Source organism: Mya arenaria, chromosome 14 (genome assembly GCF_026914265.1).
Source record: "Mya arenaria isolate MELC-2E11 chromosome 14, ASM2691426v1".
NCBI lineage: Eukaryota > Metazoa > Mollusca > Bivalvia > Myida > Myidae > Mya > Mya arenaria.
This window is the reverse complement of record NC_069135.1, coordinates 31,663,241-31,677,136: the sequence shown is the minus strand read 5'-3', so window position 1 is coordinate 31,677,136 and position 13,896 is coordinate 31,663,241. Positions and strand designations below refer to the sequence as shown.

The window sequence follows — 13,896 nt, the reverse complement described above, 5'->3', positions numbered from 1 at the left end:
TTCCCACAAGTTTAGCCTACCTACCGCTACAAAATAAAATACGAGTTAATCCTCATTAACAATAATGTCAAAAATAGAAACTCATAAACATGCAACAGAAGTTTCTGCAAAATCCAACATCCCAAAAATAACCTTATCAAATCAAAACATTCTTGTTCCTCAGAGTAACCACTTAGGCTTAAAAACAAAACTTTAATGTTCTTATCTCTTTCTTTATTCAAAAATACATGTATGAAACCATAAATATAGAAAAAAAGATATTGATAGACTAAAAATCATATTTTCACCACAAAGAAAAACAATAAGACTTTCAACTGACAAGAGTGCAGTTACAACACTGTATGTACCTTTTTGGGCCTGAGTTTTGACCCTGTATAGAATGCTAGAAGCTGCGTCACCGTGTTTATTTTTAGCAGTTAGTCGGACCTCGTATTCCATATTTGGTATGAGTTCCCTAATCACCATCCAATTACGACCCCATTCGGCGTTAGCCTTTTGCCATTCAGAATCCCCTATTTGGTTAAAAATAAGTTGGAATGTGTTGAAAAGTTGTCAGAAAAGAAGAAATAATTTTTCATGTTTAATCATTGAAAAGTGTAATGTATTTTTTTTGTCAAACACCTAATAACTTTGGTAAAATTTTACTTTCACTCTTTCTAATTTATGTTCATAGTGAATACTGAAATGTACACAATTTTGACTTTGGTAATAAAATTATTTATTAGATAATCAATCAAGAGACCATGGCTATATATCGGACACTATTCATATCAACTAGATTTATTTGACACCGATTATGTACCTGCAGGTCTATATTCAGTTTCGTAATCTACATCAATGAGTCTGTAGGGTGTCCATGTTATATTAACACTGGTCTGATCTACAGTTGTGAATTTGGGTCTTGGAGCTTCTGGGGCTGAAGAGATTAAATAAGAATAGAAAAAATCCATACTGAATTTTAACTCACATAAGAAGTCATTATACTAGGGGATTTTTTTTTCCAGAGTGGAGAATTTCCATTCCTCATTACTTAACATTGTTTTTCCACAAATATTTTAAACTGTAACTTTTGTGTACTTTAGGAATACATTAATATACTGAAAAAATTCTTACAATTTCAGTGTATTAATTTTATGGTTATACCTGAAGCAGGAATAAATTATAAATGTCGAAATTAAATTATAAACTAACTAGCAAAACGATTTGTTTGTTAAAATTATAAGGCATATATGAATACATTTGAGCTTTTGCAATCAATGACTGTTATTACAACTGAATCAATGTGAAAAAGTTCTGGTAAGTTGACTTAGAGCCCTAGTTATGGCAAATTGACTTAGAGCCCTAGTTATGGCAAATTGACTTAGAGCCCTAGTTCTGGCAAATTGACTTAGAGCCCTAGTTCTGGCAAATTAAATATTGAGTTTTTTTATTTAAAGAGTCTTTAAAATTTTAAATTCTAAAAACTCCATCCTTTTTGATAAAGAAAACAAGAACTAATCACATTCTTGGCATTAATGACAGAAATCATGGGTTTAGTTTGCCATTTTCACACACATAAAATTAAGTGCATGCTAATATAAACGTCTTATTATTATTTCATGTAATAGGAGTTGAATTTTATGCTGTATACATATCAAGCCTCGCTCTGTTTCGACCCTGTTATTAGATCAAGTTCCTAAATATCTATACTTCAAAGAAATGAAAATTAAATTATCTTTTTTTATGTATCCCAAGTTAATCATATCGTGCATATTTCATTAGTGCAACAAACAGAATGGTTAATTGCAAGATGTCTACAAAATTACAGGAACTATTAAAGCTCTCACATTGAAGAAGCCTCACCGATTAGTTTATATGATAATGAAAATCAATCATTTTTTTACTAAGAGGATTGTACATATATAACCTGACTCATTCATTTTCCATGTAGGAAATACAACTTCAGGGGGTGAAATTCAAGTAAACCCTATTGGTAAAACACCTGTCGTGCACTCCTCCTATATTTACAAATACATTTTTTTATGTCATTATAGAAGAACAAATATGATTAGAAAATACAAGAATACAGAATTTCAGACTAAAAATGGCCAAAATCACACAATTAATTCCTATATATTTCCGTTATGTGGGAGTGGGCCCACTACCAATGTTGTGCCCAAGAATGGGCGCCCTCTAGTGCTAACTCCTGGATCTGCTCCTAGCACATTCTGACATACCCACATTTATTAATCAACTTAAAAGTTTCATTAAGGAAACAAGGTGACGCAGCTTCTGCTACAAAACTTTTGTGTACAGAAAAGTAGTTTTGCAATTTGTTTTATTTTAATGAAAACGGTAGATATATATATATATATATATATATATATATGGTGTGAGGCTAAAATCTTGGCGTCTAATAACAGGAATGAAACGGTCATACATTTAGCTTTGATATGTCTGTTGTTCATAGGCCATCTTCTCAATAGAATCTGCTTAAAGAAACACATGTATCGTGAAAAAGGTCCTCAACCATAAAAAATAGTTACATTATTGAAGTTTCCAAAAAAGGGCAAAGAACTACTTACGAGTGCCCTCTTTAGTAGTGACGTCTGTATATTCTGGGTCACCCCGTCCAGCCTGTGTTCGAGCCCACACATAGAATCGATAATCGTGATTTGATTCCAGACCTGTAATCCTGGCCCCTAAACTGTCAGGGTTGTTGATTTGTGGTCGTAAAGCTTTCACCGGTCCCTGCTTGGCATCTGTTACTAAATATATAAAATAATAATTTTATAAATAAGAACGAAAAATGACCAAGGGGCCAATTTCATCAAATATTTTGGTCAGAGGGATGCTTCTTGCTGCGCAGTAAGGTGTTTTAGATCCTTTGTGACATTTATTTCTGCCAATTGCCATGTTAAATTAGGTTTAACAATCATATAACCTTTTAAAAAAACAACAACAAATGAGCTAAAAAAGAGGATACATGCTTGAAATGCTGTAAACAAATATTTAATACAGTGCCAAGATTTTTCCACAAAACAATGCAAAAGTTCAAAGTATAGGAATGGTAAAATGTCACCATTTCTAGTTCATGCAAGGAATGTTGAATAGTCAATCAACATCTTATTGTCTCCATAAATATAGCATGGTGGTTTAACATTTAGCTCCCGCAATTCCCCAAGCCTTATCTCAATTATTCTGCAGCCAAGAAAATAAAACATCCTTGCTCATTTTGTGTTCATGCAACTATCACATAAAACAAATTAGACATATAAATTATGTATGCACATGGCTACACCTAAAGATAAGAAAATTATATAATAGACAGCACCTTAAGCTAAGGGTCTAGTAACTGCTTTGTATAAATGACAAACGAGTTAGCAAACACAGCTGTTCCACAATTTTTTCTTTGAATATACGAGATATGCTTCTAAATTGTTCATCTTACAGACAATTCACCTGACAACCAGACAATTCACCTGACAACCAGTGTAGGTTCATCTTACAGACAATTCACCTGACAACCTGTGTAGGTTCATCTTACAGACAATTCACCTGACAACCAGTGTAGGTTCATCTTACAGACAATTCACCTGACAACCTGTGTAGGTTCATCTTACAGACAATTCACCTGACAACCTGTGTAGGTTCATCTTACAGACAAGTCACCTGACAACCAGTGTAGGTTCATCTTACAGACAATTCACCTGACAACCAGTGTAGGTTCATCTTACAGACAATTCACCTGACAACCTGTGTAGGTTCATCTTACAGACAAGTCACCTGACAACCTGTGTAGGTTCATCTTACAGACAATTCACCTGACAACCTGTGTAGGTTCATCTTACAGACAAGTCACCTGACAACCTGTGTAGGTTCATCTTACAGACAAGTCACCTGACAACCTGTGTAGGTTCATCTTACAGACAATTCACCTGACAACCAGTGTAGGTTCATCTTACAGACAATTCACCTGACAACCAGTGTAGGTTCATCTTACAGACAATTCACCTGACAACCTGTGTAGGTTCATCTTACAGACAATTCACCAGACAACCTGTGTAAGTTTATATTTAATGTCCTTTTCATGATATTTTATATAATAGACAGTGACTAAAGGTTCTTGGTAGATATAAATATTAAACGGACAACACAAACACAGCTGTTCCATATTAATTTTCTTTGAATATACTATTAATAATTCTTTATGTTTGATGTTTTATGTCATTTGCATGATTCTTAAACAAATGTTTTATGTTTTATGTCATTTGCATGATTCTTAAACAAATGTTTTATGTTTTATGTCATTTGCATGATACTTTGTTAAAAGATTTCTGTCTATTCTATAATTCAGGCCCTGACCTACTGACAATGTCAATACTGCAGTTTGTGTTATTATTCTTCATAAAATACAAGCAAAATCGGATTTATTGCTCAAGACGAACATAACAAGATGTAAAATAAAGCACATAAAAATAGGAACCAGAGCCATTAGGTGCGTAGGTGTGATGGGGGAAGCCTGGGAAGGGGTGTGAGTGTGTGTGGGGGGGGGGGGGGGGAGGGTTGTGTGTGGGGGGGTTGGTGAAGGGGGGGGTTAAGAATTTCAAATCGCACACACCACTCCCCAGGCTCCCATGCACCTCATGGATCTGGATCTGCTTTATTTCATGAGCTGAGCACCCCACTCTATATCCTCATCATCCACAAACACCTGTTTACACTAAGGAAAGTCCCTGAAAACCCTCATACCAAGTTTGCAGCCTAACTTTTAAAGTACCGTCTAACTGCAAATCATTGATCTGCACCTTATTCATAGTCAGAAGCCAAGGTACTTTCTTCTGTTAAAACTTCATGCATACTGTGGAACAATTGACTGACAAAATCTCATTTCAATGCAGGAGGCAGGGGAGACAACTCCTGATGAATTTGCATGTTACAATAAAATATTTTTCAATAACCTTGTCGTGTCAGTAGCCTTCACAGCAGAGTGGTCTTAACTGCTGACAAATATTGTTGTACTAAAAAGGCAAACCAGGATTTAATTCCGACTTTCGCCAGAATATTTTTCAACAGAAAAGCATACGGTACCTTGGGGAACCAATGAAACTGCCTCATTAATTATTCATGATTACGAGATTTTCCTAGCCAAATTGTCCACATTACACAATGAAGTACAGTGTAGTAGTGCACAATCTGACAAGTCCCCTTGTTGTAAGAGGCATGGAGGCTATTATGTGCATTCTGAGCATACGGTATAATAACCTTCTGTTGTTGTTTTTTATTTATAAATTTATAAAAACACTGTTTGACTTCAAAATTTACAGTAGTTCAACACATTTTTTTTTCTTCAGGAAGTTATTATTTGCAAAAAAATAAATTCATACAAAATTAATTAAAACATTTTGTCAGATAGCGTACTTGATTGATTAGAAACACCAGCATCCATTTCAAGCCAAATTGCACAGAAGCCCCACATAATATCAGGCATGGTAATTTTATCCCCCTCATGCTCAATTCCCTTTTTCCATATTTCACGGTTTCCCTTGAAAGTGTGGTCCCAAAATAAGTCACTGAGTCAAATTCCAAATCTATTATTCAAACAGTTGGAAAGATGAAAAGGCCTCCTTTCATGGACATTTTGATCAAGCCGGCCCCCTCCTCTTAACTTGTATTGATTATGAAAAATAGAAATTCCAAGAGAACAAGTTTGACAAGTAACCAATGAGGCCATATGGTCTTACATGACTTTTAAATGTCAAAGTGCCAACAGTTATGGCCTCTTTTAGGCTGATTTTCAATTAAAACAAGAGTTTGGCAGTCCTAAAAACATCCACTTAATATTGATTAAGAAACAGAATTCAGAAAGAAACTCTTTTGGCAAATTAACTTTGGCTCTGTTTAAATGCACCCCTTTTTTTGTTGCATGACTTAAACCTGAGATCCCTATGGATTGTACGCAGACCCTTTAGGGATTATGTCATTTCACTTAATTTACTCTGAAATTAGATTTCCTCAAGATATCTCCTTACTATCAGATTTGGAATTGTAAATGTCTATTACAGGGTCCCAAATTCTTAGTCATGTTGTGTCATTACATGATGCGCCGGTATCTTGGGCAATCATAATTAATGGTTCTGTGTAGTGCAGGAGTGATGTGATTTTAATTATATTGTCATGAAACGAAAGCTTTAGGTCTGTATTAACTCTTTCCATTTCAAAAATAGAATATGCTACAATGGAACAACTTCTTTCACAAAAAGCTACTGAACTGTCAATTCTTAATCATGAAAAGTGAAAATTTAAAGACTGAATGGCTTTGGAATTAAAAAGGAGCAACAACAATTTTGTCACAATTTGTTACCAAATTTTTTTATGATTCATATTTTTACAGCTGCATCATTTTGAAAATCCGTTTGTCAGGGGTACTATACACTTCTCTCAAAAAGATGGATTTGGAAGAAGGAAAGAATTTTTGTCAGGAGCATACCTATTTGCAAAACAACAACAACATGTATTGCCCAAAATTTCAAAAATGGTGAAAATGTGTGTAGTAAATCCTTTAAAATGTGACATTTCCTCCATACATGTTGCGTTTCATTCAACTCTTCCAATATTCATGCTCATGTTTTTGCATCACTTTATTTCAGTTTCCCCAGAACACTAGCAATTTTGTATGCAAATAAAAGAAATACAGCCCATGCAGGGTCTGCCCCTTTTTTGTTTGATAGGAAAATGCTTCAAACATTTCCCATAACTACTGTGGCCAGCAAGAGGCATAAAGCCCTAATAAAACTGGATGCCAACAGTCGGAGCCGTCATTCCCGATGCCAAAATCACATGGTTTTGTGGTAACAGGAATTTCGGATTTGCCACCATAAACTATTCCTCAACATTTGCTTCCTGGAGTACGGAATTTTTGGCAAGTTCAAACTATAATTGGAATATTAATTAGTTTGCTTTTAAATAACTTTATGGGTGTTATAGTTAGTTTAACTCTTAAAGCTTAGCCAGAATCATCATTTGATAAGGCGAAATCCCTTTTTGCCACAGCATTTGTCCTAATTATGTTTTCTTTGTACAATTAATTGCAAACCCATAGTGAAGTCATTAAAAATGCAAAGCTCTCATTCTCCCATGTATCAGTATGCACATCCCATCATGCTTGGATAATTGAAAACAAATTGATGATTTCGAGAAGAGACCTCTTTGCCAAGAAATCCTTGTATTTATTATGATTCTTGCATGAGATGTGAGATTCTTTCTAAGAATAGTGATGTTCTGAAGTAAGGACATCTGGCAACATGCAATAATTTCTGCACTAGTACTTGTGATCCTTGATTAGTGGCAAAAAAAGGTGATTTTATTCTTTATTACGTAATACATAAAAACTTGTGTGTCTATGTAGTATTTATCATCACACTTACTGCTGGTATTTCAGTTTTGTTTAAAAATGTCTTAAAATATGTTTGTATTTAAATATTGTGTATATAAAGACAGAGAGGGTGGTTTAATTGTACATGTGTGTCTGCTTTGCACTCAAGAGGCCACAGGTTCAAAGCCCAACAGCGCACCCTTTTTCATGACCTCTGAAAATGAACTCCAGCACTGGTTTTACCAGGAAAAAAGACTCTTATAATAGAGTAATAGGCTTTCATCACAGTCAAGCTTACAAAGTATAGTATTAACGAAACTAATTTTAGAGGAAAACTATGGGAGATATATAGCGATAAATACATACTTTGTTGGTAGCCGATGTCATAACCCAGCAGTTTGCCGTTGGGTTCCTCTGGAGGGAGCCATTTCAGCAGGGCGTACGTCGTCCCGTGTTTATCAATTCTCAAATCTCGTACTGGACTCGGCACTGAAATAGAACATGTAATATTTAACACAATGGCATTAAATTTAATCAAATAAGCAAAGGTTTGACTTTACGAAAAGGGGGTTGGAATAGTAAGACTGTGGTGTCAGTTTTTTATTACAATTTTTTCCCCATTTTTATACTGGTATAATTTTTTATGACTTGATTTCATGGAGATAAAGGTCCAGTTATGAATTCAGTTAGATAATGACTGTATTTTGCCATTTTTTTCAAGTTATCTAGACTTGGTCTCCATCAGCCAATACCTATTTTGTATAGAGACTTTTACTGGTGATTCCATACACCTCATTAATATGTATCAATTATTGGGTACAAGCAGTTAGAATTAGAACCATGGCAATCAAGCGCTCATATTAAAAGGATTGCACTAAATGGCATTGAAAAAGCATTATGAATTATGAAGGGTATTAAGTACTTTGAAATCTTGATGAGACTCTCTGCTGCAGTACAGTAACAAAATAAGAATACTGGCTGACACAAGAGGGTTAAAAAAAAACCTCAGCTAACTAAAACAATAAATTGCTATGTGTCAAAGCATAAGGGATATCATCTTTCTGACAAATCTCTCTTTCTGAAAACCTTTTAAATCACTCTTATTATCAAAACACCAAATAGGGAAAATCACAAAATTGCATCCGATGTCTGGAAATTCTGGAAATAATTTCAATCATCAGACATAGTTTATTAGCTGCATAATTAAGGAAACATTCCGTACAAGCTTCATGTCTAACACTAATACATCAAGAAAATTGAAATAGTGCTGTAGTTTGCAATCTGTTTATTGCATGCGGACAAAATTACTACGGAGACATCAAGTCATTCCATCAAAATCACGTCCAGAGTAAATAAGCCAATTGGAACTGAAAATAAGCTCAATTTTTCAAGTAATCAGACTTTCTCTCCATTTGTTCAGCAAGTGTTTATCCTTTCCTTAACTACAGCGCTGGCTGGCCATGTTTTTAGCCCACGTCAAAATTGCCACTAACATGCGATTTGAAGCTTCATAATAAACGTTCGATGTCATTAAACTGTCTTCGGAAAAAATTTCTATCGCAAAGCCGAAAGGCCATAAATGGACATGTTCCCTGATACATTGTCGACATACAAAGACATTACCTTTGATGTTTGTACAGTGGTCTAGAACAAGATGTTAGAAAGTGATTTTACGCACAATTAACACTTGTTTATATTGACAAGGCAATGTTTTAGAGTTTCATTAATTCTTCTTTTAGAGCAAGTGCGCAGTGAAATAAACAAAATTGCAATTAATTGTATAGCATTCTTTGACTTGAAATTACATTTGATACTCATGGAAGTTCCTGCTATTGATTTTTTTTCATTAATTAAATATTATGAACTATTACCACAATCTCTATATATATATTTTTAAATTATTTATAACCTTTTAAAAGTAAAAACTTTTTGATCTACTGGTTCCAGGAAAACGTTGTTAATTCATTCATGGAAATTCCTGATATTGATTTTTTTCTTTACTTAAATTTCATGAACCATTTTCAGAATATATAAAAAAAAATTGTATTTATAATGTTTGTTTTTTTACTTTCTGATCTATTTGGGACATCTTCCAAGAAAATGTTGTGATTTCATTCATGAAAAATACAATATGAATCAATAACAGAGTAGCATTAGCCTAAACAATTAAAAAATGTCAACATGGAATTAATTGCTATCAAAACATGTGACAAAGCTTCAGTAGATGTCCAACTGCTAGTCAACAATTTATCCCCTGGAATGCAACGGAGTTTCAATGAATTCGTCATGAAAATACTTTATGTAATTCGCACGCTCAATGGTTTTTCCCTGCGGGATTGTAGGGTTGTTGAAAATGGCACAACGCAGTCAACGAAAAATGCCGCTTCACTAATCAATACGGAAAAAAAAATTGATCCAAGTCATCCTACAGTCTGATCTACTGGAATTGATCAGGGTCACCTAGAAGATTTCTGCAGAGCAGAGAACATGAGTCCATTCACTCTTTTTTCATTTGTTTCACCCAGGAGCTTGACACTGATCCGTGTCAACAAGATGATTGTTGTAACTCAGTAAGCATTGGCACTACCATGACTTTCATCAATGTCATGAAAAGCATGGGAAAGAAATATCTATTACAGGGAAGCTAATAGAAAATTAACCTTGTATCAAAGCTTTGTATAATATGAGTATATCTTATACATTAAAAATTAATTGAATCCACTGAGAGCGAGAGCGGATAGGAGTCTGTCCTAGGGATATTTTCCTGTAGCTCAGACTAGTTTGCCAGACAGTTTATAATTGATATGCCTTGTCTACTGAAATTAATTGAATAAGATGATTATTGTAACACTTTCTCTCACTGTCTGCTGTCTCCTTATGTAAGTAAAAAAACACAGAAATGGAAACTTATGCCAAAATGTCTGAACCTCTTTTCTTGAAAAAGTTGTAAACCTGACAGCGGATAAAAGCTTTTGGAATTTAACAAATAATGGAAGAAATTAATCATGACATGTGGTTCTTATTGTTTTAATCTTTTGGAAACTTGCTATATAGTTACAGTGGTGAAACCAGACAAAAAACAGTGTCCTGTTTCCAGGGAAAAGACAAAAACAACCTTTTTAGACTAGAACAAATATTTGTTGGTTCCAAGCCAGACTCAATGCTTAAATTGTTAGTTGTGATAAATGGCTTCTAAGAAGAAGGTGACAGATGTTAATCACTTTAAGTCTGAAATTGAAAATCTTTCTTTAAGATAATTTAGTCTACAGGCAGAAATAAAGTACAACTATAGTTGATGACATTTTTTTTCCTCTGGACAGAAATAGAACTTCGTTGCTAGAAAATTTCATTAAAGCTGATTAACTCAACAGATTAGGGAGATTAAGAAAATAACTTGATGAATATACAATTAACAGAGCACTGCTGAGAAAATACCAAGCTTGTCTTCTGTATTTCAAGTTTTTCATTTCAATAATGCCCATAACCCAACAATGATTAAAGTATAGGTTAAAGACCTTGCTTTACGGATGTCTATTTCTAACAACAGGTATATTTCACTTGAATATCTTGAATGGTTTGAGCTGTGGCCATGAATAAAAATCTTTGAACCTGACCCCAATGCCAACACCCAACTTTCACAATTTGTAAAAATGCAGACAAGCTTTGATTTTGCATTTTTCTTAAATAACTTGTGCAGTAATTATCTGTAAGATCATCTTGGCTTAAAATTAAATCCTGAAATTTTTGTCTGTATCGCTGCCAAAGTCAAAAGTTTTTACACTGTCTAGGTATTGGTTACCTCCACCTGACATCAATAGCTTTATAGTATATTTCAATTGGAAATCTCAGGACTTCAGTTCTTGAGGAATAAAAGTGAAAAGGATTTAGTGTTAGGAATCAGTTCAAGACTATCAATAATCGGTTTAGAATAGTTTTATTCTAGTGCGATCACTTGTAGTCCTTAACCATGCTTATGTGTATGTTTGAAGTTATTTAGTGTTGTTGTTGCTTTTGGCCATACGATAACAACTGAACCCTTCCCAATGTTTAAATGAACTCAAAGTAGAAAACTGGGGGAAATTACCAAACACAATTAACAAGAGGAAAAAAAACTCGCCGGATAAATTGATAATCAATTATGACCAAATACAATCGATTGTCACTGATTTCAGACCCAACCAATCAATTTTCTATTATATCAATCATCAGAACATCACTAAAGGGATCTATGTTCTTCCACCAATGTCACTAGGAACTTTCTAACTTTAACCTCACAAACAAAAACTTATACCATACCTCCCTCTGGGGTCAAAAGGTCAATGACCTGACTGGCTGGCCCAGTGTAGTGGGTGTTCATCACAGAAACCTGAGCCCGCAGTGCTGTGTGGGCAGGGAGCCCATCTATGGCTGCCCGCACGTCTGGGCGGTAGTGGTCTTCCTTAGTTATGAGAATATCCACCTCCTTCCATTTGTGACGACCCTCGCTGGACTTCCAGTAACGCAACTGTAATTGAAGGTTGATATTTCAGAATGGAGAAATAAAGAAAAAAAATATCTCATAAGAAGACTTAACTAGATGTCCGCATCCTTCTTATCATGATGACTCTCACCCTCCCTCCAACAGGCCCAGCTGTAACTGCATGAGATCAAATTCAAGAATTTTCCAAGTCATTATAGCAATAAGACATATATCTAGACAGAGGAAGGTACAATCTAACGTAACATTATTTTTAAATCAGAAAAACAACAACATTGAATACAATTCGAGGACAGGGGTGTCCTGTATTTTCAAATTTATTGCCACTCTGAGAGTTTCATTCTCTAATTCCTAGTTTTAATATCATCCTACCTTTCTGAAATTGATTATGAACCGGTGGTCATAAAAGTGTCTGGATATAAGGAGACATATTGAGATATCATATAACCAAGATTAAGGGCATGGCATATTAGTAGCCTTTGTCGTCTTTATTACAATATTGCATGCTGTTTTATTGCCAAATATGGAGGACTTTGTCTACATTTAGTTACCATAAATATTTATGAAATAAAGCTGGATTTAAGAAATTTAAACCTTGTAGCCCATGAATTCTCCCCGTATCTTATCCTCCGAAGTATCCACTGCCTCCCAGATAAAATGGGCTTTGTGAGCTTCCACTGGTTTAGTTGGGTCCAGTCGAAAATCTTTTGGTATCACAGATGGCTCTGAAATATAACAATTTATTCCAATAACCCAATAACACAAGAGCCTTACAAGGGAATGCCAGAACTAACAATTTTCTGTGCCCATAACTGCACCATAGTTTTAGTCAGAGTGATGGTTCTTGCTAAACATATCTGCAATATCATTGAAAACATGTGTACGAAATGCTTAGTTTGCTATCTTTCAGATAATGATTATATGATACTCTTAAGTCATATTTACTGATATAAATACATGTAATATTCAATCTTGAAACACTAAATACTCTTTAATCTCCTACCTCCTTCTCCAGAGTATCCAAGGTAGACAAATGCTGGTTGCCTGGACTCCCCGATCTGATTCATGGCCTTGACCTTGATCTCGTACAGTGTGTACGTGTCGTTGACATTAACCTCCCAGATTTTCTCCATCTGGTGCTGCACGATGTTTTCGTTCCAGTACGTGCTGCCTTTACGACGCCAGAAAATTGCGTACTGAAAGCCTGGCCCATTGTGTTGTAATCTGGACATCGGCTATGAACAAAAATATATAACGGTTGATTAATTTAAGCACAACCTTATTTTAAGTCTTTGCTTAGCTAAACACATCATTTTTATAATGGTCATCTTGAGGTGTACAAACAAACAAACAAACAAACAAACAAACAAACAAACAAACAAGAACTCTGCATAATTATGGTGGATAATCTGCCTGATTTTAAAAAAGCAGGAAAACTAGCCATTCTTGTCCCGCTTATCTAAATTGCTTTATTACGTCAGATGAGTTTCATATTAATTACACAATGACGGGCCATTTTATTAACACACTTTTTGTATGATCTTTTTTTCAAATTAGGCCTAAAAAAAATACATTTGGTTCGGGTTACCCGACCCTACCTACGGAATAGGCTCCGACCCTACCGTTTTTATAGTCAGTTTGAAAAAAAAATTGAAAAAAAAAAAAAAAAAAAAAAAATTGTTTATTTTTTTTTAATTGCTTTTCAATATCTAGTTTAAACCTTAAATGCTTATACAGAAGATAACTTTAACACCATTCTCCAATGATGAAAATGATATTCTTATATAAAGCCTAATAAAAAAATAAAATAAAAAAAATAAAAAGCCTACCTACCCTACCTATTTTTGAAAAGGATGTAACCCTAACCAAACAAATTTTTTTTTAGGCCTTAATATTTCTGCATGTTTTAACATGTTTTGTGGTTATTTGTAAATTTTAGCGAAGTTTGCATGGCTTTCACACCATTATATAACTGATATTTATGACCTTACTTATTTTGACATTGATAAGATGGTCTCATAATGTATGCACCCTAGTGACCCAACTTCATGTCAATTTCTTCTCT

General features: G+C 34.4%; 1 protein-coding gene and 1 pseudogene across 13 annotated transcripts in view; one reads left to right on the top strand and one right to left on the bottom strand.

Annotated features, from left to right (window-relative positions):
• Window positions 1-13,896, top strand: part of LOC128217121 (uncharacterized) — a 219,034-nt pseudogene that overhangs the window by 19,813 nt on the left and 185,325 nt on the right.
• The window catches only part of LOC128217117 (neuroglian-like), a 102,444-nt gene that overhangs the window by 6,833 nt on the left and 81,715 nt on the right, over window positions 1-13,896 (bottom strand). For all 13 annotated transcript variants that reach the window (XM_052924004.1, XM_052924009.1, XM_052924008.1 and 10 more), the window contains 7 exons: window positions 12,835-13,066; window positions 12,426-12,556; window positions 11,651-11,858; window positions 7,721-7,843; window positions 2,565-2,747; window positions 803-916; window positions 348-512 (listed from right to left, as the gene is read on the bottom strand). In XM_052924004.1, coding sequence (XP_052779964.1) covers window positions 348-512; window positions 803-916; window positions 2,565-2,747; window positions 7,721-7,843; window positions 11,651-11,858; window positions 12,426-12,556; window positions 12,835-13,066 — 1,156 coding nt within the window. The remainder of the gene's footprint in view (window positions 1-347; window positions 513-802; window positions 917-2,564; window positions 2,748-7,720; window positions 7,844-11,650; window positions 11,859-12,425; window positions 12,557-12,834; window positions 13,067-13,896) is intronic.